This window comes from Engystomops pustulosus, chromosome 5, assembly GCF_040894005.1.
Source record: "Engystomops pustulosus chromosome 5, aEngPut4.maternal, whole genome shotgun sequence".
In the NCBI taxonomy this organism is placed as follows: Eukaryota; Metazoa; Chordata; class Amphibia; order Anura; family Leptodactylidae; genus Engystomops; species Engystomops pustulosus.
Genome location: NC_092415.1, coordinates 51,974,755 through 52,002,510, shown reverse-complemented (window position 1 = coordinate 52,002,510; position 27,756 = coordinate 51,974,755). Strand labels below are relative to the sequence as shown.

Genomic DNA, 27,756 nt, shown 5'->3' with positions numbered 1-27,756 from the left:
TTCTGTAAAATAGTTTTTATTTTTGTATGGTATTAGCTTTAGCTCCAGGTATTGCCCGGGATAGTAAATAACTGCTCTTGGCTACAACAAAATAGATTGGGTCAAAAAAATATATTTTTATATGTATCTATTTACTGTCTTAGACTGTCACTGACAGTCTGTGTCACTGATTGTCCCTTTTATCAGAAGTGTCAGAGCAGAACTGCTCTAGTCCATGGCAACCAATCAGAACTCAGGTTTGGTTTACATGGACAACTGGAAAAGTTTTTTACCCTAGATATTTCTGATAAATCTCCCCCTTCTCTCTGTATCTCTATCCATCTTGCCTCATATCCAATCAAAACTCAGAGCTCATATTAATGACCTGTGGCAGAACAGCAACCGATCACGTCCCTGCTTCCAACTGCTGCAGCAGCAGACTATTGCTCCTGAATGTTGTGGTTAATAAGTGTATTTTGGAAAGTGTGTGGTGAAAATTTTGGCTCAAAACCATGTCTATGATGTTGCAGAGAGCGGCTGTGCAAAATTTGGTGATTGTAACCATAACGGTACAGATTCTTTTAGCGGACCCACACAGTTATGTTTAACTTTTAATGGTTATTTGGAGAACTTGTCTACAATAGAAATGATGACGAGCTGGTTGGTGAGGGTCCTACTGCTGTTGTCTACAGCAATCTGGGACCCATCATTCTCAATCACACAGATGGATGGAATTGGGTAGGATGAATGTGCTCTTCTATTAATTAATATAGGTGTATCAAAAATCATATACATATTCAGTGAAACATGGTTCTGGACATTTCCTTAAAGCAGTTGTCCCAATTTGAATCATTATCCCCAGACCTGGTCAGGGAATAAGTAAACTTGGGGAAACCCTTTTAACCCCTTCACTACCTCGCCACGAAAATTTATGACGGCTTTTACTCTGACAGATTCGTAAATTTTCAAACTTCACGCCTTTATCTCCTCAACCGTGGCATCCAGCAGCACAATTCTGGTGTCAAATTAAACAGAGCAATCTCCTGATGTATGGATGCTTCACAGAGCCAGAGATATCTACCCTTAAAGTTGCACTAAAAAGTTGATTTTCCACCACGTACCCATAATGGGCCCCACCTGGAGGATGCTCCTTATATCATGTAGGGACAAGAAGTTACAAGAGTGTAAAAGTCTCCTCCCTAGCATCCAACACCAGTGTCTTCCTGTCCCTATGGGATATAAGTTGCAAGAGATTCGTCACCAGGGAGAATTAACTTTTCTTTTTTCTAAATTTTGATATTTTTTCTGGGTTCTTTGGAATCCAGTCCGCTCCCACACTCATATCTAGTGTCACCCTCCCCTGCTCGGGGCCCATCCAGCGGTCCCGCGCAACTAATACTGGGGTTGGGGGGGGGAGAGGTTTTTTTTTCAGACCAGGGTGAAGGGGGGGGGGGTTAACTGTCGGGCCGGCGGGCTAATCTGGCTCCTCCGCTCCAAACTATCACACTAATGCCGCACCTGTCGGAGATCCGGCTTGTCACTCTGACAATGTCGGGTGCGCCACTCAGGTGTCCGCCAGCTAAGCCTATCCCACTGCTCCGGTTCCATCGGCCTAGGCCGTGCTGGTTTCGGCATTAGCGAGCCGGGAGAAGATTGAGGTCTGGCGTGCAGCCAACTTCCGGCTCTTCATAGCGACTTGCGGTCTAGCAGTCGCAACTATCCACCCAGGTAACACTTCCGGGCCTCTCCGGAAAGGGGGGAAGGAGACTAGACATAAGAACGCCATGCCTCAGGCATAAGGCGTCCAGGCAGCAAACTGTGCTCAGTCGGCTCCAGCACGTCGGTCATCCACATGGCAGACAAAGCGAGTAGCGTATTCCAGGTCCTGGTACCTGTAAGTACAAGACCTAGGCCAGTGATGGCAAACCTTTTAGAGGCCGAGTGCCCAAACTACAACCAGGACCCGCTTATTTATCGCAAAGTGCCAACACAGAAATTTAATTTGTGATTTATACTCCCTTCTCTGTCACAGTTTTCATTGATACCAGCCCCTGAGGACACCAATAAAGCAGAAAATAGTCCCAGGTAGAGCTGTCACTTTAAAATAGCTCTGTGCACAGCAAGTCCTGGGCTGTCTGGGACTGCAGGAAGATACCTGGAGTCATCTCTGGTGATGGCCTGAGTGCCCACAGAAAGGGCTCAGAGTGCCACCTCTGGCACCAGTGCCATAGGTTAGCCATCACTGACCTAGGCTGACCTCTCTCCTACATTACATTTCAGCATATCTGTCTAGTAATTCCTGTTATGTATACTTTCTCAGGGTAAAGAACAGAAAGAACCCGGAGAGAGAGAAAAAAAAACAACTAAAGGCTACATTCACACTGCCGTGAGCCCGCTGCACCGTAGCACGGCCGGGAGAGGAGGAGGAGGTGAGCGCCGCTCACCCCCGCCCCTCTCCATAGCAAGTTATGGCGCACGGCGCCGTAATACGGGGAAAGATAGGACATGTCCTATCTTTTCCTGGGCTACGGAGCATTACGGTGCTGCACCGTACTGCTCCCGTACAGGGCCGTGAGCCCATAGAAGTGTATGGGGGACATATATCGGCCATATATACGTCCCCCATACCTGTGTGTGAATGTAGCCAAAAACCAACTAAAAAGCCCTGCAAACGATGTGGGTTATGTGATGCAAAAGTGGCACAGGACTATAGAGTTTGTCCAGAATGCTTGACTAAAATCCTTAAAGAGGAAAGATCTTCTTTAATAGACTAACTAAGATCAGCAATTAAAGAAGTATCCTCCTCTATTGCCGTACATTCACCTGAACCTCTCAGAAAAAAGGCTAGATCTATCCAGTCCTCCTCTTCTGATCTGGGCTCCGATTTTTCCTTTTGGGTTCTTTTAGCGAAAAATTTGATGACCTAGAAGAAGTCCAACCTAAAGAACAGGGTCACGCTAAATATCTCTTTTCCTCAGAGGACCTGGACAATTTATTAAAAGCATTAAGAAATACCTTAGATATCAAAGACTGGTTTGAACCAACCTCTGTTCAGTCCAAACTCTGGGGGACTAAAACATAAAAAGAAAAGTGTCTTTCCAGAAGTAGACACATTAAAAGATCTAGTTTTATAGGAGTGGAAAGTTCCAGAAAAAAATGATATCCGTCCCCAAGGAATTTAGCAACAGACTAGTATTCGAAGATAATGCTTATGGGATTCTATGCCAAAGAAGTCCAGGTCACAAAAGTGGTTAAAAAGAACTGACCTCCCCTTTGATGATATCGCACAACTTAAAGAGAACCCGTCATGCAAAATAACCCCCCTAAACTAAATATATTTTCATAAACTGCCATTAGAGAGCATTTCCTCTATCCCTTCATTGTTCCTCTACATGCCTGTAAACCTAAGCAATGAGGTCCTAAAGCTGTATGCAAATGACCTGTGAAATGGCCAATGAAGCATTAGCATATTCAAGCTGTCCACCTTATTCATGAGTGGGAGGCACAGCCACACCCCCAGTGCATGACTGACAGCCTGTATAATGATGTGAGGCTGTATAATGATGTGCTTGCTGGTGGCCACGCCCCCTGCAGCCTGTGTGTGCATGTGTGTGTGTACAGGAGAGATACAGCAGCTCCAGGCAGCCATGTTACAGCAGAACATGTCAGATTCATGTGTAGCTGATGTCTGTGTCTCTCACCTGTATATTAGGAGGATGCAGCATGTCAGCAGATGCAGCACACACACTAGCCATGCTTTACTATACATTACACACAGACATGAGCAGGGGGGGGAGAGGGGAGGGGTAACAGGGGTGACATCACTGCCTCTGACCATGTGACCAGCCTCATTTACATGATAAAAAATAGATGATTTTACAATGAATAATGTATGAAATAACTAGATAAAGGCTGGGATGGGATCCTTGTGAGCTGCTCCAACAGGTAGTAGTGACAGGACAAGTGACACAGACCTGATGACAGGTGTCCTTTAAAGACCCTCTAGATCGAAAATGTGATGCCCTTCTGAAAAGAGCGTGGGAAACCTCTTCTCTAAATATAAAAACAAATATTGCCTCCACATCTGTAGCCAGGACCCTCTTTCTATGGCTCTCCGAACTAGAATCACACCTAGTAAATAAAACCCCTAGTAAATCCATTATAGAATCCATGCCCCTCCGTAAATCCGCCACTGCATTTTTAGCCGATGCTTCTGCCAAGGCTTTAAGATTCTCAGCTAAAGAAGCGGCCCTGGCCAACTTGGTCCGTAGATCCTTGTGGCTAAAACAATGGGGGGGAGCGATGTTAAGTCTAAGAGCATGCTTTGTGGTATTCCCTTTGTGAACTGGATTCTATCCTTGAAAGAGCTGCAGATAAAAAGTAGGGGTTCCCAGTTAACAAACCTTCTCCCAAAAAGCGCTTTTTTTCCTTTCGACCCTCTAGAGAAAACAAAACACTATTCAGGGGCCATGCCCCCCAATTTCTGTTGTGTGAAAGCCGGCGCCGATGCGCCACAATCCGATCGCGTGCGACGTACCGTACCGTACCTAGACGACCTGCTCTTTGTTTCCAGAACAGAATCAGGGCTGAGGGCTCACCTACAGACCTCTCTACTTCTCCTCCAAGATCTAGGTTGGATAATAAATTAAGAGAAGTCAGATTTAACCTCAGACAAGATAAAAACATTTCTAGGGGTAACGTTAGATTCAACAAAACAGAGCTCCTTTTTACCTCAAGAAAAGTTCTAAAATTGAAACTGTAAGTCTCTTTCAGAAAAAGAATTTCTGCAGCATCCGTGCAGCCCTAAGTCTCCTAGGACTCTTGACATCTGGCATCCAGTGCATAATTCCTTGCAGTGCAAAATTCCCAAAATCTAAGTAAAGGGGTCTGGTGGAACCCCACTCCCGTTTCACAATCCATACAGTCTGAAGGGTTGGGGGCAGTACTTCCAGGTCTGCATCTTCAGGGACAGTGGAACAATCGCACTGGCTCCATCTCCTCAAATCACAGAGAGCTAAAAGCGGTCCTAGAGACCCTCAAAACAGTCCATAAAGGGCCAAAATATCAGAATCCTCTCCGACAATACAACGACTATCGCATACCTTCGCAGACAGGGGGGCACAAAATCAAAGAACCTGCCAGATCTATCCCGACAAATTTTCAAGTGGCCAGACTCCTACCTTCTTTCCCTCTCGGCGATTCATCCAAGGGGGACAGAAAATGTAAAAGCAGACTTCCTGAGCAGATTCATACGGACCCAAACGAGTGGTCTCTAAATCCGGAGACCTTTAAGGACACCCGACCCCTATTTAAAGACGGACCCCTCTGCCCACTGTGACCTCTGGTGAAGCTCTCTGGATGCTTTACTTCACTCCCAGGCTGCAAAGATCAGCTGTAAGGTGTCTGTAATGAAGCTTCATTGTTTGGTCCCATTACAGCAAAAAAAAACTTTAAACTCCTATTGTCACTGGGACAAAAAAAAATTGTCTGCACCTACTATTATAAAATATACAGTTTTGACTTATATACCTATTTTGTATGTAACCAGGGAACTGCCTGTATGTGTTTTGCATTTGATTTGCATCCAATTGATTTGCATTGTTTTTCTGCCTGGTTTTGACGCAAAATAACTGAAGATTTAACAGATGTGAACTAGGCCCAATTTTTTTTTCTTTTAGAAAGATGCACGTTGGTGTACCTGAAGTATGCAGATATAATGGCTGGGGGAGATTAGGGTGATGTCACACATGGCGTTTTTGGGCCGTTTTTAGTTAGTGCGTTAACAATCTGAAAACGTGCCCAAAAACGCCATGTGTGACATCACCCTTATCAAGCTGTCTGACAGAATTCTGGAGTCATTTGTGCTTAAAAATTGTTAAATATTATATCAATAAGGAGCATGGCTTCACAAAAAAAAAGGTCTGAACCAAAAATTCTGCAACTGTGTAGTTTTCATTGTGAATTAGTCACACTCTGGCCTGACACGGTCACACAATGCGTTTTGGTTTTGTTTTGATTGAATTTTGAAATGCACTACAACAACTGAGGAGAGGTGATTTGCCTAATTACATTTCTGTTAACGTTTGCATTTACAAAACGCAATGTAAATGTGATGTCAACGCATGCGTTAACAATTCATTTACATTTGCATTTTTTTTAATGCATGTGTTAACGCATTTACACTGCACTAGGACTGCAGTAGTGAGAAGTTGTGAATGGGCTGGATTATAATTGGAGCTCCTGCTCTGTACCCTGCCATTCTGTCAAGGGGAACCTTGGAGCGATGCAACAATGATAATCTTGAATTTCTCCTCCTTCTTTCAATGGTATTGATGTCCTCTGGACACTAACATGATTGAAAGCTGTGATAGACGAACCAGCAATAAGTAACTGCTTAAAGGGAAACTATCACCAGAAATTACACCATTAAGGTAGGATATGAAATGCACTTTCAAGAATTCCCTCTTTTTGTCAAATCTTACAAGTTTGTCTAAAAGATTGCTTCCAAAGTCATGTGAAAATGAGCAGAGAAGAGTCATATTTTGCCTAAGATGAGTATATAGAAACATGGGAAGAATTTATTAATATTGGCATATTAAACACCAGTCTTAATTTCCTCCCACCAGTGTTCTCTGTGTCCTCTGACCAAAAGGTCAGCTACCCCCCTCCACATTAACTGAATCAAACAAAACTAGTGTCAAACGTTTGTGCTGGTTTGTGCAGCAAAACATTTTGTTTGTGCTGCTATCATTTTTAATATATTGATAATTTTTTACATAGGTCAGCAGAGTTTGACAAAACAAAACATTTGACACCAGTTTTGTTTGAATCAGGTTAATGTGGGGGTGCTAGATGACCTTTTGATCTTTACAATTTCGTTAATAACTTTAAAACAAAAGCAACACAAACAAAAATCAGGACAAATCAGCAAAAACGTAGCACAATTAATTGGCACCAGTTTTGTTTCATTTGGGTAATGGCTGGTTGACCTCTGGAATCTTTTATGAACCCCTTAATGACCGCCCTATCAGCTTTTTATCGTCATTAAGGGAACGTCAGAAGAAGATTTAGGGACATCGGGTCAGTCTGCTGCCTGTGTCGGACTGTAATATCACAGCCCTGACCCGGCACTAACACCCAGAATTTGAAAAATTTAGATCCTGGGTGTTTAACCCCTTACACTTGCTTGACCGCGGCGTGTAAGTGTCCCCACCGTGGATCAGACCTCCCCCCCAGTGTGCTTACTGGGGGTTCTGATCCTTCCTGCCGCAGCCCTGGGGTCTGGCGAGGGCCCGAAGGCTGCCGGCTTCTCTCCCTGACGGGTTCCGCCTCCTGGCAGGACCTGGCTGTATGTAACTGAGCTTAAGACCCCCAAAATTAATTATCTATAAATTGTATCTCATCCCGCAAATAATAAGCCCTCATATGTTCGCAATACCAAAAAAATCTAAATTTATAGCTTGTACAATGTGACAATACAAATCTGCTGTGAATAGCGCTGCTTTGATCCCATGCTCAGCAGTTTACCACCTTATATGGGGTATCAGTACACTCTGGAGGAATTGGGCATCAAATGTTTCAGAGCGATTCATCATTTAATTTATTATGAAACCATCAGTTTTGGCCTAAATGAATGTATTTTCCAAAAAAAATTTAAACATTTCTAAATCGCAGGACCATATTGTTTTAACCCATGTGAAACACTTAAAGGGTTAATAGACTTAATAGAAGTTGTTTTACATATGTTGAGGGGTGAAGTTTCTATAATGGGGTAATTTATGGGGTTTTACTATTATTTAGGCCTTTCAAAGTCACTTGGAAGCTGAGTTGTCCCTAAAAATGGATTTTCATGAAAATGAGAAAAATCGCACCTAAAGTTCTGCGCCTCATAACATCCTAGAAAAATGACAGGACACATAAAATATCATCCCAACATAAAACAGACATTCCGTAAATATTAATTATCAAGCTTTTTGGGTAGTTTTACTTCCTGTCTGGAAAGCAGGACATTTCAAACTTGGAAAATGAAGAACTTTTACCAACTTTTGCCAAATTTTCACCGAAATGCAAAACTTATTACTCAAATTTTACAACTAACAGGAAGTACAATAAAGCCCCTTCCACACTGGCGTTTTTCACGCGCGAGTTCTGCGCGTGCATTTGACGCGCAGAACTTGCATTGCACTCTGTCCCATTGTATTCAATGGGTCTTTCTTCATTAGCGTTGGTTTTCACACGCGTGCTTGCGTTCGTTTTCACGCGCGTCAAAATCGCAGCATGCTCTACTTTTGCGTGTCACGCGCGTTTTTCACGCCCCATTCAAGTCTATGGAGATGCATCAAGAACGCATTGCACTCGCAATCATTGCGAGTGCAATGCGTTTTAAACGTAAGGGTTGCTAGGTGACCAGAATAACAGTATTTCCCCTGCTCGCGAACGATCATTTAATTTAAAAAACACAATGAAGAACAGTGAAGAATAGAATAAAAACAGTGAACACAGTGAACACAGGATCATTTAAGAGAAAAACACAGTGCAGAACACAGTGCAGAATAGATTACAGATGTTCGGCACATCTGCTTACTTGTCGGGAGATACGCGCGGAACGGTGCACCCAAAATAGCATGTGAAGAACAATATATATGTGTGTGAAGAACACATTGCAGATGTATTTAAACATCTGCAATTTGTTCTTCACACACATATATATTGTTCTTCACATGCTATTTTGGGCGCACCGTTCCGCGCGTATCTCCCGACAAGTAAGCAGATGTGCCGAACATCTGTAATCTATTCTGCACTGTGTTCTGCACTGTGTTTTTCTCTTAAATGATCCTGTGTTCACTGTGTTCACTGTGTTCACTGTTTTTATTCTATTCTTCACTGTTCTTCACATCTGCTAACTTGTCGGGAGATAATATACACGGGGAACAGTGAAGAATAGATCGCAGATGTTTGCAACTTATCAGAAGACATTATTTTTCAATTAAATAACACATTTTAATCCCAAACCATGGTCCCTTTGAAAAATGCTCGAGTCTCCCATTGACTCGCGCGTGAAAAATGCGCCAAAAACGCAAAAAAACGCTAACAACACGCGCGCGAAAAACGCAAAAACGCTAATTACTCCAAGGAAAAATGGAACAAAAACGCAGCCAAAAACGTCAGTTTTTCACGCATTGCACTCTGACGTGAAATGCAACGCTAGTGTGGAAGGGGCCTAAGTCACAAGAAAACATTCTCAAAATCACCTGGATATGTTAAAGTGTTCCAAAGTTATAATCAATTATCGTGACACAGGGCATATTTGAAAAATCGATTATGGTCATTAAGCTGAAAACTAGTGTCGGAGATAAGGGGTTAAGATCTTAAAAATGATAGCGGCACAAACGAAAATTTTTGCTGCACAAACGTAGCACAAACATTTGACACCAATTTTGTTAGATTTGAACAAGGTGGGCAAGAGGGGGGCAACTTCACTAAGGTCTTGTCCACCAAAAAACTGACAGTCTAGCCAGGTAATATTTCCTCCCATGGTGTCAAATTACAGAGTGTCATCTTCATTATTGTAATTCTGTTAGGTAGGGGAAATTAATGGGCAGTACCGGAGCTTTGTCTGCAGTTAGGTATAATAGAACTGAAGATAGGGGTATCCTAAGTGACACTACCCCTGCAGCCTCTAAAGAGCGTGCGTCCACATGTTCAGTTTTTCAGATGCAATTTTTGAAGCCAAAAGCAGGTGTGGATGATAACGGGTTGGGACCAGTGGCAAAGCTACCAGGGAAAAGGGGGAGCGGTTGCTCAGGGCCAGGACGAGAGGTAGGTGTTCGTCTACCCTCTCTGTGGGCGCCACCCCGACCCTCAGTAATGTATGTGTCAAACGCACACATTGCTGATAACAGTAAGCAGGAGAGATACTACCGGTGCCTGCGTCAATTGTCCGGCCCAGGCCCCAACGATGTTGCTTAGGCGACGACACCTGGGTCATAGAAAGGACTCATCTATATGACCCAGGGACTGTCACCAAAGCAATGACGTCAGCGCTAGGAGCAAAAGTCCCCGGGAGCGCAGAAGAGGCGGCTGCAGGCAGGTGAGTATTCAGGTTTTTTTTACATTTTTTTTAGCTGTGCTTATGCGGCATGTTTTAGGAGCTACAATATACTGCTGGGAATGTATGGGGGCCACTATATACTGCTGCGGCATGTGTAGGGGCAACTATATACTGCTGGGCATGTGTGGGGGCTTTCGTACACTGCTTAGGCATGTGTGGGGGCTGCTTTACACTGCTGGGGCATGTTTAGGGGCTACTATATAATGCTGGGGCATGTGTGGGGGCTACCTATACACTGCTTAGGCATGTGTGGGGGATGCTTTACCCTGCCGGGGCATGTGTCGGGGCCACTACAAACTGCTGAGCATGTGTTCGGGCCACTATATACGTCTGGGGCATGTGTGGGGGCTACCTGTATACTGTTGGGGCAAGTGTGGGGCTAGCTATATACAGCTGGAGCACATGGTGTGGGGGCTAGCTATATACTGCTGGAGCACATGGTGTGAGGGCTAGCTATATACTGCTGGAGCACATGGTGTGGGGGCTAGCTATATACTGCTGGAGCACATGGTGTGGGGGCTAGCTATATACAGCTGGAGCACATGGTGTGGGGGCTAGCTATATACTGCTGGAGCACATGGTGTGCGGGCTAGCTATATACTGCTGGAGCACATGGTGTGGGGGCTAGCTATATACTGCTGGAGCACATGGTGTGGGGGCTAGCTATATACTGCTGGAGCACGTGATGTGGGGGCTAGCTATATACTGCTGGAGCACATGGTGTGGGGGCTAGCTATATACTGCTGGAGCACATGGTGTGGGGGCTAGCTATATACTGCTGAAGCACATGGTGTGGGGGCTAGCTATATACTGCTGGAGAACATGGTGTGGGGGCTAGCTATATACTGCTGGAGCTCATCGTGTGGGGACTAGCTATATACTGCTGAAGCACATGGTGTGGGGGCTAGCTATATAATGCTGGAGCACATGCTAGAGCACATCTGTATATTGCAGGGGCACGTGTCGGGGCTACCTCTATACTGCTGGAGCATTTGTGGGGGCTACCTCTATACTGCTGGGGCACGTGTGGGGGCTACCTCTAAATTGCTGGGGCACGTGTTGGGACTACCTGTCTACTGTGGGGGCTACCTGTATACTGCTGGGGCATGTGTGGGGGCTACCTCTATACTGCTGGGGCACGTGTGGGGGCTACATCTATTCTGCTGGGGCACGTGTGGGGGCTACATCTTTACTGCTGGGGCACGTGTGGGGGCTACCTCTATACTGCTGGGGCACGTGTGGGGGCTACCCCTGTACTGCTGGGGCACGTGTGGGGGCTACCTCTATATTGCTGGGGCACGTGTGGGGGCTACCTCTATACTGCTGGGGCATGTGTGGGGGCTACCTCTATACTGCTGGGGCACGTGTGGGGGCTACCTCTATATTGCTGGGGCACGTGTGGGGACTACCTGTCTACTGTGGGGGCTACCTGTATACTGCTGGGGCACGTGTGGGGGCTACCTCTATACTGCTGGGGCACGTGTGGGGACTACCTGTCTACTGTGGGGGCTACCTGTATACTGCTGGGGCATGTGTGGGGGCTACCTCTATACTGCTGGGGCACGTGTGGGGGCTACATCTATACTGCTGGGGCACGTGTGGGGGCTACCTCCATACTGCTGGGGCACGTGTGGGGGTACCTCTATACTGCTGGAGCACGTGTGGGGGCTACCCCTGTACTGCTGGGGCACGTGTGGGGGCTACCTCTATATTGCTGGGGCACGTGTGGGGGCTACCTCTATACTGCTGGGGCATGTGTGGGGGCTACCTCTATACTGCTGGGGCACGTGTGGGGACTACCTGTCTACTGTGGGGGCTACCTGTATACTGCTGGGGCACGTGTGGGGGCTACCTCTATACTGCTGGGGCACGTGTTGGGACTACCTGTCTACTGTGGGGGCTACCTGTATACTGCTGGGGCACATGTGGGGGCTACCTGTATACTGCTGGGGCACGTGTGGGGGCTACCTGTATACTGCTGGGGCACGTGTGGGGGCTATCTGTATACTGCTGGGGCACATGTGGGGGCTACCTGTATACTGCTGGGGCTACCTCTATACTGCTAGGGCACGTGTCAGGGCTACTGGTATACTGATGAGCATGTGCTGAGAGCCTGGGGCTACATATATATTGTGGAGGACATGTGATGGGGCTACATATATACAGGGGGTGCTCTACCATCTTTCTCAACGTGTGATTGCACCCTCAAGCCCGTGGCGGTTTTGGTGCATTATTTCATAGTATTTCTGTATTCTTGTAAAAAGCATACATTTTCTATATTGGATGTTTAAATGGGTTTTTGGATATGGTGTTTTTTTATGTTTGTGTTTTTTGAGGTGCGATTTCACTGTGTTTTTGAAAACGCATGTGTTTGTGGTCTGCGTTTTCAAATGCATATGATTACATGCACAAACAGCAGGGACAACAAGATGACTGCGTTTTTCCAAATTCTAAGAGACAAAGCTGCATGTAATTACGGCACATCAAGCATTGCGTTTTTTAAAAATGCAAACGCAAGCAAACATTTAACCTGTTGGCGCTCAGCGTCCGATATAAAAATGTTATGCCACTTGGAAGACGGTGATGCAAAAATGATAGATTTTTCCCCACACTAGGTTTTAATTGGCAAATTTAGTAAAATGTAAGAAATTAGATTTTGAATTTCGAAAAATGGCAAATTTTTCAATACATTCATCCTTTTTTCTTTTTTTTTTTTGTAAATCAACGCAAAACTCACCAACCAAAATTTACCACTTAAGTGAAGTACAACATATGGGGAAAAACAATCTCAGAATGACTTTGACAAGTAACAGTGTTCAAAAGTTATAACCATATAAGCTGCGCAAGTCAGAATCCAAAAAATGGGACTTAGCCTTAAGCTGTAAAGTCATTATGTTATTAAGTATTATGTAGTATGTTATTAAGTATGTTATCAGGTTAAGCTGTATAATAACTCCTTAAGGAGTTAAAAAATGAATGGCTACAAATGCATGTGTTTGATGCATGCGAAATCGCAATAAAAGCGCAACAAGAACGCCACATGTCACCGGCCTTACTGATCTCCATTTCATTTCGATTGTAGATTGTATATAATTATGTTTCATTGTTATTATTTTAATTGTAGTCACACTGATATGTCCAAGTTTGCCACTCTAAACCCCTATTACACGCTACATAGCAAACCTTCAGACCATTACTCATTGAATATATATATTTTTAATTCAAGAATATCACCACAAGTGGAATTATATGTTTTAATTACTAGTAATAAAATAAACCTAGAACATTACACAGAAAGAAAAAATTGGAGAATGCGGGCATCGATCCCGCTACCTCTCGCATGCTAAGCGAGCGCTCTACCATTTGAGCTAATTCCCCTGTTCCTATCGCTGTAGCCCCTCACACTGTCTTCCCCCCGCTCTGCCTCTTACACTCTGATCATACATATTCTCTATGTAATATGAACACTATCCACTCGTCCCATGTAATAACGCGCAGGCTGCACCGCACCGGTCGCTGCTCTGCTGCCGGCTCCTCATACCAGAGACCTCTGCAAATACTTCCGCTGACGGAAATGACGCCGCCCGGTAGAGGGCGTGGAGCGTGCTGACATCAGCTGCGTGGGCTCCGGTGCTCGGCGGCGGAGAAGATGGCGGTGAGCTCAGGTTGGTGCGGGAGCAGAGGCTGGGGAATGCTCACAAATGTTCCAGAACTTTTCATACTTCAGCGCCGGGAATGGCGGGTGTGAGGCGCGGCCGCCTGTCTCCTCTCCCCCCGGAGGCTTCTAGTCATGTGCGCGGTCACCTCTCCCTCCACCTGCCATCCCTGCACTGTCATTACATGCACCGTGTATATGTGGCCCTACCCTATATATACACTGTGTATATGTGCTCCTACATTTATATATACAGACTATGGGGCTCTGCCTTGTATATATACCGTGTATATGTGCCCCTACATTATATCTATATATACATACAGACTATATGTGGCCCTACTGCATATATATACCGTGTATATGTGCCCCTACATTATATCTATATATACATACATACAGACTATATGTGGCCCTACCGCATATACCGTGTATATGTGGCCCTACATTATATCTATATATACATACATACAGACTATATGTGGCCCTACGTTGTATCTATGTATACATACAGACTATATGTGCCCCTACTGTGTGTATGTGTGTGTGTTTATATATATAATGTGTGTGTGTGGCCCTACATATCTATATATACATACAGACTATATGTGCCCCTACCATATATATATACCGTGTATATGTGCCCCTACTGTGTATATATATATATATACTGTGTATATGTGCCCCTACCGTATATATATATACCGTGTATATGTGCCCCTACATTGTATCTATGTATACATACAGACTATATGTGGCCCTTCCATACATATATAACGTGTATATGTGCCCCTACATTATATCTATACATACAGTATATGTGTGTCCCTACATTATATATACAGACTATATCTGCCCCTACAATACATAATAGTGTATATGTGCCCATATTTGGGCACATATTTATACAGACTATATTTGGTCCTACCATACATATATTAGTGTATATGTGGCTATATATATATATGCCTCTACGTTGCGTCCCTTAGATCAGGGATGGTCAATTCTTGAGTGTCAGAATTTGTTTAAAAAAAAAAAAAAAAGCATATCTCGGTGGTGTCACTTCTATATAAATCCAGAATTGTATGATATTTGTAGCTGTAATATCTGTTGCTGAGCGGTTACTGTGGTGGGGACACTGGCAGCAGGATGAGATTTTGGTAGCTTTCTGTTGCTTTACATTTACATCACATTCACACGTGATGTTCACCTGGAGCTGAACGTCGGGCTTGTTGTCCAGTCCTGCAGACTCCTTCTACTTGGTGTAGACATTGCGTGACACCCAATTTCTCTTGCAGAATGAACTACTACTCCTCTAATCTGATGCTAGGTCACAGCAGAGGTTCCTCTCTGTTATCTCAAACACCAGGGCAGACAATTTTGGAGAGATAAACCCTAAGAGTCTCAGTTGAACAAGAGGCATCTCACATAATTTCTATCAAGGGGAATAAAAGTGGGAGAGTATGGGGATAAATCCTATCAGACAGACCTACATGTACACTTGGATGTACTTAGATGCATCTCACATTGATGCCACAAAATTGAATCCGATGTCGTGAGGTTTTATGTTGCCTATACATGTGGTGGTTGGCAGATGTTGGCAGTGCCAGCTACTTCCTCAATAACATTCTGTCTTTACTTTTTGTTAATGTTTCTGTGTTGAGCAACATGTGTTCCTCACACGATGACTCCTTATACAGGACCTACACCTGGACTGCCCATAAGACACTTGTTATCCCAAAATCTTCTTGCAATTACAATTGCTCCCCATTCTGCAAAGGGCTGATATTTGTGACAATTGCAGAAACGATTAGAGGAAGTGGTACAAAAACGTTGTCATACGTAGAGCTGAATCCACAATATTATGACAAATGGAAGATTTTCTTTGATTCTGCATTTTCTTAACCCCTTAAGGACGGAGGGTTTTCCGGCTCATTTCTCGCTCTCCAACTTCAAAAATCCATAACTTTTTCATTTTTCCGTGTACAGACCTGTGTGAGGGCTTATTTTGTGCGTAACAAATTTTACTTTCCCGTAATGTTATTTATTTTAACATGCCGTGTACTGCGAAGCTGAAAAAAAATTCCAAATGTGGAAAAATTGAAAAAAAACCGCACGTGCGTCACGTTCTTGTGGGCTCAGTTTTTACGACTTTCACTCTTCGCTCCAAATAACACGCCTACTTTATTCTTTGGTTCGGTGCGATCGCGGTGATACCAAATTTATATAGGTTTTATTGTGTTTTAATACATTTTCAAAAATTAAACGAATGTGTACAAAAAAGAAAAAAAATTTTTTTGCCATCTTCTGACGCTAATAACTTTTTCATACTTTGGCGCACGGAAATGTGTGAGGGGTCATTTTTTGCGAAATGAGGCGACGTTTTCATTGCTACCATTTTGAGGTCTGTGCGACATTTTGATCATTTTTTATTTCATTTTTTATGTTATGTAAAAAGGTGTAAAAGTCGCATTTCGGACATTTGGGCGCCATTTCCCGCCTCGGAGGTCACCGCCGGCCGTAACCGTTTTTATATTTTGATAGATCGGGCATTTTGGGACGCGGCGATACCTAATATGTCTGTGATTTTTACTGTTTGTTATGTTTTATATCCGTTCTAGGGAAAGGGGGGTGATTTGAACTTTTAATATTTTATTAATTTTTTTTATTTTTTAAACTTTTTTTTTCCACTATTTTTTAGACCATCTAGGGTACAATAACCCTAGATGATCAGATCGCTCCTACCATATACTGCAATACTACAGTATTGCAATATATGGCGTTTTTGCAGGTCTTACATTACAATGAGCCACTGGCTCATTGTAACGAACCTGCATAAACCATGTAGCCTCGTGTCAAGAGAAGACCCGAGGCTACCATGGTAACCGATCGCCGCCCCCCGATGACGTTCGGGGGCGTGGCGATCGAAAAAAAGATGGCGGCGCCCGCGCGCCGCCGTCTTTTAAACCCCGCCCGCGACTTTGCGGGCGGCGTTTAGAGGGTTAATAGCCGCGATCGGTGCAAGCACCGACCGCGGTTATTAGCGGTGGGGGTTTTGTGCAAAATGCAAAAACCCCCACCTCTGTATGAAGAGGACTCAGCCCGTGAGCCCTCTTCATACTTCCCTTATACCTCTGCGCCGTAGAGCTACGGCGCAGAGCGTTAAGGGGTTATAGGAATTTCCTGGGTTATTGAAACTGGTGTCAGCAACATCACATGTGAGAGGGCCTGACACCTTACACCCTTGCTGCTTAGGTATGCATGGCTGTATCCATGGCTGCTGTCCCTTCTGGAATCAATGCAGAAAATAGGGAAATGAGCAGATTGCTCTGTGCTCTTTGTGGAACCATGGAATAAGACATGAGTCGCCTGGTAAAGCCACTACAGGGTTAAGGGCTTAGGCCTCGGTTCAGTGGGTGTTCCAGGTGTGCTTCATTTACATGTTACGATTGGATTGTATTTAGAAACTCAATTCAACCGGAACCGGGTGCGGCTCGTCCCAATCGCAAATGCGTCCCAATTGTGTGATCAGTAAGGAGCACCACGTGCTAAACGTGTAAATCACAAGGTACTTGTCACCGACCGCTTGTGTTATAGTCGAAATGCATGTGCGATCAGGCCAAGCCTATCCCTGTTCTGGTTACCTGGTGTGAACACTGCCCAATGAGATGTTAATTAAAGGAACACTCAGGATGCGTTCACACGTTGCAGATAAAACTGCATCGCAATCAGCTTTGAGGTGGTTTTAGGTGCAGTTTTGTCAATTGAACAGGTGAAAGACATGAACTGAACGAGTGAACGACATTTGTGCAGCAGGTTTCCCCTTCAAAATCAAATTCACTCGTTCAGTTCATGTCTTTCACCTGTTCAATTGACAAAACTGCACCTAAAACCACCTCAAAGCTGATTGCGATGCAGTTTTATCTGCAACGTGTGAACGCACCCTCAAGCATCACACAAGTCATAGCTAATTAATTGAATCATGCATGATGCAGGGCATATAGGGAGCAGGACTCATTTTCATTGTATTCCTATGCTTCTCCGTTCACCCCCTGCACAAGGTATAATTCAATGAATCCGCTGTGACTGTAGTGTTCCTATAACTATCCTAAGGATACCTCAACAATAGAAATCTGTCCATGGTCCTGTGATATTGTGGTTTATCAAGCATTTTGCATCAAAATGAAGCCCATGTTTTGTATTCTTTTTATATTACTAGTTACAGTCCCTCGTAATTTCCGATTGCTGGAAGAACTTGAAGAAGGACAAAAAGGAGTTGGAGATGGAACCGTTAGTTGGGGTCTTGAAAATGATGAAGATATGACGCTTGCTAGATGGACTGGAATGATAATTGGGCCCCCGCGGGTGAGTTGTTAGTTGATATCATTCCCATATATAACACACGTTGCAAGGTCTGTCAGTGGTAGACAATAATATGGAAGCCAGCGGAGAACTTTTTTTAAAAAAATTTTCTTCAAATTGAGCTTGATGTTTACTACTTTCTGCCTCTCAAAAACCCTATTATAAATTGTGTAGCAGACTGCAGATTGGCCGTGTCCACCGAACAGCTCAGTACATTGCCTACTCTGGTTTTTTTTTTTTTAGAATTCTTTTTTAAACATTTTCAATAAGAATATATGCCAGTGAATTACAAAAAACATTTAGGTTTACAGACAGCAAGGCGGCTGCCAAACAAACTCACAAAATGCAAACAAACATAATGTATTGATAATATACAAAGAATACATAAATAAGGCAAATGATAAACTAGAAGAAAGGGGAAGAAAGATAACTCAACATCCAACAGAAGGGCGATTGGCGGGGCCCAGAGGTAGGAAGAGTAAACAAGTAGACTCTCCCTTAAAGGGGTTGTCCGAGACTTGTAAAAAATATGTGGTTGGGATGGGGCTTCTTTAAAAAAAATAAGTACTTACCTCCACTCTCCCTCCCGGTGTTCTGTGCCACCATCTTGCCATGCCCCTGTTTGTTTGCAAGGGCACGCAAGCTGTGGCGTATTCGGACAGAGGGGAGAGAGGCGTTGCCGAACTTGGCCCAGCGAGACGGTGGCACTGGACCGGCAGGGAACACGGAGGTCAGTAAATGTTTGGGGTTTTTTTAAGCAGCCCCCGTCCTGGCCACATATGATTTTTTTTCAGTTTTTGGACACCCCCTTTAGGGAAGATCATTTAGCTGGATCTGTATGTTGTCCATAGACCATAGAAGTCCAGGTGGAAGGAAACAGAGTGCTGTCTGTTTCCACAGTGCGGGGATGGAGGATCTGGCAGAAGGGAGGGCATGGGGTTGGGTGTAGTAATAAGAAAGCAGCCTCAAAAGGAAGAACAAAATTCAGTACCGTATTTTTCAGACTATAAGACGCACCATCTATAAATGCCTGCTAAAATGCTGAGGTTCATATATAAGGTGCACCGGAATAAGGCGCACCTGATTATAAAGATGAATAACCAGCAGGTGGCAGACCTGTGCACAGTTCAAGGCAGCTGTTGTCTGTAAGTACGGTTCATATATAAGGCGCACTGGACTATAAGGAGCACCTTTTGATTTCTGAGTAAATTAAAGGATTTTTTGTGCGCCTTATAGTTCGAAAAATACGCCATTTGTATTTATAGTTTATCATATTCCACTTCAGAAGGAAAATGCCAGAACAAGAGCAAAAAACATGGAGGTAGGAGCCACCTTCAACTTTACATCTCCAGTACATTTACATTGGGTACACAGCATAGAGGCCGCACTGGAACCCAATACTATAGAGAAGGAGTTGATAACTCTCCTCTTGGTAGTGACAGCTAATGGAGGACAAATTCTCTCTCTGTTCTGGATATGTGGTAGATACAGGTTTCCACTATACCCACCAGGGGCGGACTGGCCATTTGACCCACTGGGAGAAATCCCGGTGGGCCGATGAGTCTGGGGCTGGTGGGGCCGGTTGAAAAAAACCAAACAGCTTCTCACCTTTCCAGCGATCCACCGAAGCTCCGCTTCTACACTCCGGCCGGTGGTGACAGCTTCGGTGCCGGCGTCGAAGAGAACATGACGTTGGCACGCAGCTGACGTCATATTCTGTGAGCTGCCAGCGCTCAATAAGCTGTCACTGCCGGCCGGAGTGTAGCAGCGGAGCTTCGGTGGATCGCTGGAAAGGTGAGAAGCTGTTGTATTAATTTAATGTGCCGAGCAGGCTACCTATATAGAGGGGGAGGCGGCAGGATGTATACTGGAGGGGCCGCCAGGCTGCACACTTGGGGGACCGCCAGGCTGTATAATTGAGGGTGGGAGAGCTTTCTGACTATATACTTGGGGGGGGGGGGGGGGTGTCTGGCTATGTACAGGGGGCTGGCTGTATACTGGGCGTTCAGGCTGGCAATATACAGAGGGGCAAGCTGTATTCTAGGGGGGCAGTTTGGCTATATACAGGGGGACTGGCTGTATACTGGGGGGACTGGCTGGCAATATACAGGGGGGCTGGCTGTATACTAGGGGGCAGTATTATAGTAGTTATATTCTTGTACATAGGGGCAGTATTATAGTAGTTATATTCCTGTACATAGGGGGCAGTATTGTAGTAGTTATATTCTTGTACATAGGGAGCAGTATTGTAGTAGTTATATTCTTGTACATAGGGGGCAGTATTATAGTCGTTATTTTCTTGTACATAGGGGGCAGGATTATAGTAGTTATATTCTTGTACATAGGGGGCAGGATTATAGTAGTTATATTCTTGTACATAGGGGGCAGGATTATAGTAGTTATATTCTTGTACATAAGGGGGCAGGATTATAGTAGTTATATTCTTGTACATAGGGGCAGGATTATAGTAGTTATATTCTTGTACATAGGGGGCAGTATTATAGTAGTTATATTCTTGTACATAGGGGGCAGTATTATTGTAGTTATATTCTTGTACATAGGGGGCAGTATTATAGTAGTTATATTCTTGTACATAGGGGGCAGTATTATAGTAGTTATATTCTTGTACATAGGGGGCAGTATTATAGTAGTTATATTCTTGTACATAGGGGGCAGTATTATAGTAGTTATATTCTTGTACATAGGGGGCAGTATTATAGTAGTTATATTCTTGTACATAGGGGGCAGTATTATAGTAGTTATATTCTTGTACATAGGGGGCAGTATTGTATTGTAGTAGTTATATTCCTGTACATAGGGGGTAGTATTATAGTAGTTATATTCTTGTACATAGGGGCAGTATTATAGTAGTTATATTCTTGTACATAGGGGGCAGGGTTATAGTAGTTATATTCCTGTACATAGGGGGCAGGATTATAGTAGTTATATTCTTGTACATAGGGGGCAGGATTATAGTAGTTATATTCCTGTACATAGGGGGCAGTATTGTAGTAGTTATATTCTTGTTCATAGGGGGCAGTATTATAGTAGTTATATTCTTGTTCATAGGGGGCAGTATTATAGTAGTTATATTCTTGTACATAGGGGGCAGTATTGTAGTAGTTATATTCTTGTACATAGGGGGCAGTATTGTAGTAGTTATATTCTTGTACATAGGGGGCAGTATTATAGTAGTTATATTCTTGTACATAGGGGGCAGTATTATAGTAGTTATATTCTTGTACATAGGGGGCAGTATTATAGTAGTTATATTCTTGTACATAGGGGGCAGTATTGTAGTAGTTATATTCTTGTACATAGGGGGCAGTATTGTAGTAGTTGTATTCTTGTACATAGGGGGCAGTATTGTAGTAGTTGTATTCTTGTACATAGGGGGCAGTATTGTAGTAGTTGTATTCTTGTACACAGAGGGCAGTATTGTAGTAGTTATATTCTTGTACATAGGGGGCAGTATTATAGTAGTTATATTCTTGTACATAGGGCGCAGTATTGTAGTAGTTATATTCTTGTACATAGGGGGCAGTATTGTAGTAGTTATATTCTTGTACATAGGGGGCAGTATTGTAGTAGTTATATTCTTGTACATAGGGCGCAGTATTGTAGTAGTTGTATTCTTGTACATAGGGGGCAGTATTGTAGTAGTTGTATTCTTGTACATAGGGGGCAGTAGTATAGTAGTTGTATTCTTGTACATAGGGGGCAGTATTATAGTAGTTATATTCTTGTACATAGGAGGCAGTATTATAGTAGTTATATTCTTGTACATAGGGGGCAGTATTATAGTAGTTATATTCTTGTACATAGGAGGCAGTATTGTAGTAGTTGTATTCTTGTACATAGGGGGCAGTATTATAGTAGTTATATTCTTGTACATAGGAGGCAGTATTATAGTAGTTATATTCTTGTACATAGGAGGCAGTATTGTAGTAGTTGTATTCTTGTACATAGGGGGTAGTATTATAGTAGTTATATTCTTGTACATAGGGGGCAGTATTATAGTAGTTATATTCTTGTACATAGGAGGCAGTATTGTAGTAGTTGTATTCTTGTACATAGGGGGCAGGATTGTAGTAGTTATATTATTGTACATAGGGGGCAGGATTGTAGTAGTTATATTCTTGTACATAAAATGCTTTATTATAGTATATTTTACTTAGGAGCAGAATTATAGTAGTTACAATTCAAATGCAAGGAATAGCTCAGCATGATGCTGAGCTATTCTTTGCATTTGAATTTTCACTATTCGTGTCCGTGGCCGCCAGACTAGGCTCTCTTGCATCCCAGAGGAGTGGAGACTGGATTACAGACTACATGTCCAGGTGTGTGAGCGCTTATACCCGTTTCCCTTTCATTATAGTAGTTACATTCTTGTTTATCGGAGAAAGTTTTTTGGTAGTTTTTTTTTTCTTTGTATATATGTCAGTATTAAGTTGTGCTCTTTTAGAAGCTTTATTCCTGTATAAGGGAGGCAGTCTGAGTCTCTTTCGCTGGGCTGTACATGTTGTTTTAGACCATCTATAAACAGTTTGTGTGGAGTTTAGGAACTCCACCCACATAACATGGCCACGCCTTCTTGTTTTGACGACGCCCACAGAATGGGGCCACTTTTACATTTTTTTTCCAGTGCCGCTTTAAATTCCAGTCCGCCCCTGATACCCACAGACCTACAGGCTATAAGTACATAATGTTTTCACTGGTTTTCCTAGTTTTGCTGGGCTCATGGCGGCTGACCTTTGAATTGCAGTCTGATATATTGTAGCCTGTAAGGACCACTCTACTCTTCCTTGATGACAGATATTGGCGGGAAAAGAGGTTTGGTGAATTGGAACCAGCCCCTTAACGCGGACCTCCCCCTCCTTTCTGTTTTTGTGGTTCCATTTTTTTCGCCGCCATATTTAAATCCTAATCCTTAACTTTTTTTTTTTTTAAACAGATCTCTATGCAGGCTTGTTACTGGCAGGGCACGCTGTACTTCCTAGCAACACCATCTACTCCACGCAAGGTGGAAAAAGAAACAAATACTGTGAAACTGACAAAACAAATCACAGTAGTGCCATACTTTATGGACTTTGTTGTTATGGCTGTCACTGTGCAATCCAAATAACACCTCCCCTTTGTTCTTTGGGTTGTGCCATCATAGAGATACCATATAGTTTGTTTTACCATAACTATACCATATAGTTTGTTTTAGCACTTTAAAAAGTGCTAAATCTTTTGAAGAAAAAAGTCCCGGTATTGCCAAATTCTGACAATAGAAATTTTACAAGCACAGTGTGCAGAGCTGTGTAAGTTTATGTCGGAGCTTCTCTTGCTGATCCATTTTGCATTCTGTACTTCTTTTTGATCAAGAAAATGGTGCAAATATTTCAATTCTATTAAACACTATTAATGATATTTTGGCCATTACAGGATTCAGTGTGCATAGATATTTTTGGTAGTGCATACCTAATGTTTTTAGGATTTTTATGTTTATACATTTGTTTTTCTGTTTTGTTTGAACTTTAGGAGGTTTGATGGCTGATACAATTTTGCATTATATTGTGACTATACTGATTCCTTCTGAGAGGCTCCCAGTTGGGACAGTTTACAGCAGACACCCGTCCACTGTTCTTCACTATTGCAGCACATGTTAAGGGTTTATACTTGCTGTATAGTGGGGGCGGGGGGGGGGGGGTGCAGTTTCTGCTGGGGATCTTCTCCAAGTTGCATGTTGCAACATTTCAAGCCTGGGATAGATTTTAACTCTAATCACACAGATTTTGTCATGTACTACACTGCATGTGTGGACATTCCCTTTTCACACCAGTTAACTCTTTCTGAAGGTTACACCAGTATTTCAGGTTGGATTATCTGTGTGTTTGGAAATGAAGCAATGACCTACACTTGTGTTCATACAATGTTTATTTTTCAGACAAATTATGAAAATAGAATATACAGCTTGAAAATAGAATGTGGATCCAAATATCCTGAAGCTCCGCCAACTGTTAGATTTGAAACTAAAATAAACATGAATGGTGTAAATAGCTCCAATGGCATGGTAAGTCTGCAGAATTATGGGGTCATGTTTGGGGGTGTCTATTTATTTCTACATGGTCTATAAACTTTTCAATACATTTAGTATAAATAGGACAAGCAAGAAACTCTATAGTGTATTTTAACATTCTCCCTACTAAACTCTTCTGCAGACCATGAAGGTCTCCGAAGATAGATTTGTTCACCGTCTTTAAATCTTTATAAACTGTAAAATACTTTATTAAATACAAATGTTTCTTCAGCTTTCTCTCCTATACTCACGCTGACAATTGATGGGTAAGGAGAAACTGACAAAGTTTCTAATGACTGAACTCTTTACAGACAATCTTAGGACAGTTTAATCTCCTTACAGAGGTGCTATTTGCATACATTTAAATGTTTTCTAGTTATGCAGGGAGTTGATCCTTAGCCTCCTGTCCTTATCTAACTGCTGTGTGTGGACTGAGAGACCCTACTCAATACAGGAGAAACTTTTATGTATTATTAGTAATAGGGCAGTGAATAAATTTAAAGAAGTTCTTGACTGGATGATTCGGGCGTTTCCCCGACTTGAGGACAACCTACTTACAGACAACTCCTAGTTTCAAAGGAACCTCTCTGCCCATTGTGACCTCTGAAGTTTTCTGGATGCTGTGCGGGCATACTGCCGTGTGCTGTAGGTGAGGAGAAGGTGGCCCCTCCTCCTTCCATAGGAAACAGCGGCACACCAGGCAAAAGATAGAGCATGTTCTATCTTTTCCTGGTGTGCGGTACGGATCGGTGCCATACATGTGTGGTAACGTACCGCCGCCATTGCCGTCTATGGGGACGTATATGCGGCCGCAGTATTGCAGCTGCATATATGTCCCCGCAGACGGCAGTGTGAATGAGCCCTTAGTCCCAGGCTGCAATGATGAGCTGTAAGGTGTCTGTAATGAAGACTTATTGAGAATCCTTGTTTCTGTGACGGCACAAAATTTACAAAATCCAATTGGGACAAATAAAACTTTGTCTGGAGTTACAATTATAAAATATACAGTTCCGACTTGCATACAAATTCTACTTAATTACAAATCTAAAGAGCCCTTCTTGTACATAACGCGGGGACTGCCTGTACTCTTGTATTACATTTAGTGTCTTTTTCTTTTCTTTCCTTCAGGTGGATCCACGATGCATACCTGTCTTGGCTAAATGGCAAACTTCATATAGCATTAAAGTTATTCTCCAAGAACTTAGACGCATGATGATGTCCAAAGAAAATATGAAGCTCCCACAACCTCCAGAAGGACAGACCTACAACAATTAATTGATGTGGGAATGTTTCCATTCTTCCTCCCTGCCCCCGCCACGAATTTCTAAAAGGCTTGCAATATGTATTGTTGCATGCCTCTGCCTCTCCAGCTCTGAGAGGGAAAGCCCTTTCACCCCTGACAACTATAAACTGGGCACAATTTGCACATAACTCCTCATTGTTGGCTTGGATGTCTCCTAGTTATGACTCCCATTGATCATGGAAATATAATGCAACCCCTATGCACCTGTACACAAATAATAAAAATAAACAGGAGTATAGGGGATCCAAATAAGTGTTTTTTTCCAATGTAGTGTTGCTTGGCCATTGGGATTCCCACATTCATATTATTCTAGTTTCTTTAAAGAGCATCAGCAATTATTTTTATACATCTATAGCATAGGGTTCCTCTGAGATTTGCTGTGTGACATTTACACTTCCGTTAAATGCTTTGTTGCAAGTATGGGTGATACAAAGCTGTTTTAACCTGGTGCTGTGGACAATGTTTCTAAATTTTATGTCTACCTAAGAACACAATTTTGCAGGAAATCTATAGATGAGCTCTACATGAGGGGATAGTTAAATCTGTAAACACATTGCGTTACTAGTTGTCGCTTATAATCTGATGGTTGTAAATGGAAGCAGTTTAGTGGACTTCCTGTAATGGAGTCAATTTTATTTTTCATGTATTAGAGTACAGTGCCTCCTATAAAGACAATACATACCAGAATGTAGAACCTGAAAGGGAAGCTGGGAGATCTCTTCTCTGCATATTTGTGAAGAAAAATGCACAATAATGAAATGTTTTTTAAAATTGTGTTCACGGGTGGATATTTACGTTAAATTTCACACAGGAAGTCTCAACATGAGGAGAGTCGTCCTCTTATTGGGTATTCTAGTAAAATAAATCTCCTCTCCAATGGGAAGTGTATAACTTCTAGATTAATGGGATTCTGAATGCTAGGGTCAAGGTCACTGCTCCTCCAATCCCTACAAAGGTTGTATCAGTAATGTGCAAGCCTGGCCAATACTTGATTCATATAGGGAACACGTTCATGTAATCGGTAGAGGTTTCCAGTGTGTGGATCGTCTCTGATCCAGAAGTTATTCCCCATCTTGTTATTACTAGAATACCCCTTTAAGGTGTTACAGTAAACATAGGCATATAATAATCATGCCTATTATGATCTGAATGTACTTATAAAATAAAATCCTCCTTGCTCGCACCTGACATTCACACAGCTGTCACACAAATGTTTAATTCTGAGATGATTATATGCCAAGACCAGATTTTTAGCCAAGAAGCAAGGTTATTGTGTAGAGAAGGTCATAGCCAACAGGATTACCAACGTGTATCTATAAGAAGATAGACCAATAGCTTAGATTTTACTGGGCACATAAATTGTACCAATCAAGACTAGCCTTAGCCCCTTTAGCATCATTTATTCATAGCAAGAACTATTCCACCTCATGTTAAATATGGGGCCAAGTATAGAAAAATATTTCAATGTTATAGACCTGGTAATGTTTGAGTGTGCAGTATTATACTGTGATATGGTTGGCAATAATTGATGATGGGGGTCATTAGCTTCAAAGTGCAGTGTGTTAAAACCCTATATCGGGTGTTGTTGAAAAGTTACTTTATTAGTATTTGCACTTTTGGCTATTGCACTTCTGCACATTGTCAATAAATAAACCCTGTTGTCTTGTATTCTTTACAGGGACATAGAGAAGAGCACGGCATGAATTACTTCTCATCCTTCTTACATGTAAGGGATCATTTGACACATGCTGGCAGATAGGGCTGTCCATTTTCAATTTTTCTTTAGAATTTTCGTCTGTTTTTATTTGCCTCAAATTGTCATGCCTATGTCACAAGAGAAAAGCATGAGGATATTCTGTAGTCACATGGACTTGCACTTATTAGTCAAAGATTTGAAAATGAAAAAAACTATACTGTATACACCCTGGTTGGCCAAGGGAATGATATGTCAAAGTACATTGCAGCGGGAAGAAGTGCTGGCATTACTTTTGCGATTGCCGTAGAAGCAGACTAGGAGACTATGTTATGTCAAAATGTGTTCATTGGATATGAGATGGGTAATTCTGTGAAGCAGCTCCTGTTTGTTACTTGTAACACACAGCAAATATTTGTTTACAGCCTTTATTCCAATAAACTGCTTTCTTATACAGCAGACATATATACAAAGGGGTATGGATAATGTGACCTGAGGCTGCAGCTAGTCTTACAATGTAAATAAAATGTTGAAAGTGTTAGACTTTTGTGTTTTTTGTTTTTTTTTTTTAAATATTTTCCAGTGTCAG

General features: G+C 42.7%; 1 protein-coding gene across 2 annotated transcripts; it reads left to right on the top strand.

Annotated features, from left to right (window-relative positions):
* Positions 1–13,598: 13,598 nt before the first annotated feature.
* UBE2V2 (ubiquitin conjugating enzyme E2 V2) lies at positions 13,599–27,708 on the top strand. 2 transcript variants are annotated; one of them, XM_072151943.1, is made up of 5 exons: positions 13,599–13,755; positions 17,965–18,110; positions 24,040–24,165; positions 25,300–25,451; positions 27,153–27,708. In XM_072151943.1, exons 1-4 carry the CDS (start codon positions 13,740–13,742, stop codon positions 25,444–25,446), a joined length of 435 nt encoding a protein of 144 aa, XP_072008044.1. In that variant the 5' UTR covers positions 13,599–13,739; the 3' UTR covers positions 25,447–25,451; positions 27,153–27,708. The 2 variants fall into 2 exon arrangements, with proteins under 2 accessions (XP_072008044.1, XP_072008042.1); XM_072151941.1 differs by having other exon boundaries at positions 25,300–27,708.
* The last annotated feature ends 48 nt before the right edge of the window (positions 27,709–27,756 follow it).

Bases quoted from the DNA above. Each gene is read 5' to 3' on its own strand.
- UBE2V2 (XM_072151943.1), top strand. The intron at 18,111-24,039 runs GTGAGTTGTTAG...TTTATTTTTCAG, and splicing joins TGATAATTGGGCCCCCGCGG to ACAAATTATGAAAATAGAAT. The intron at 24,166-25,299 runs GTAAGTCTGCAG...TCTTTCCTTCAG, and splicing joins TAAATAGCTCCAATGGCATG to GTGGATCCACGATGCATACC.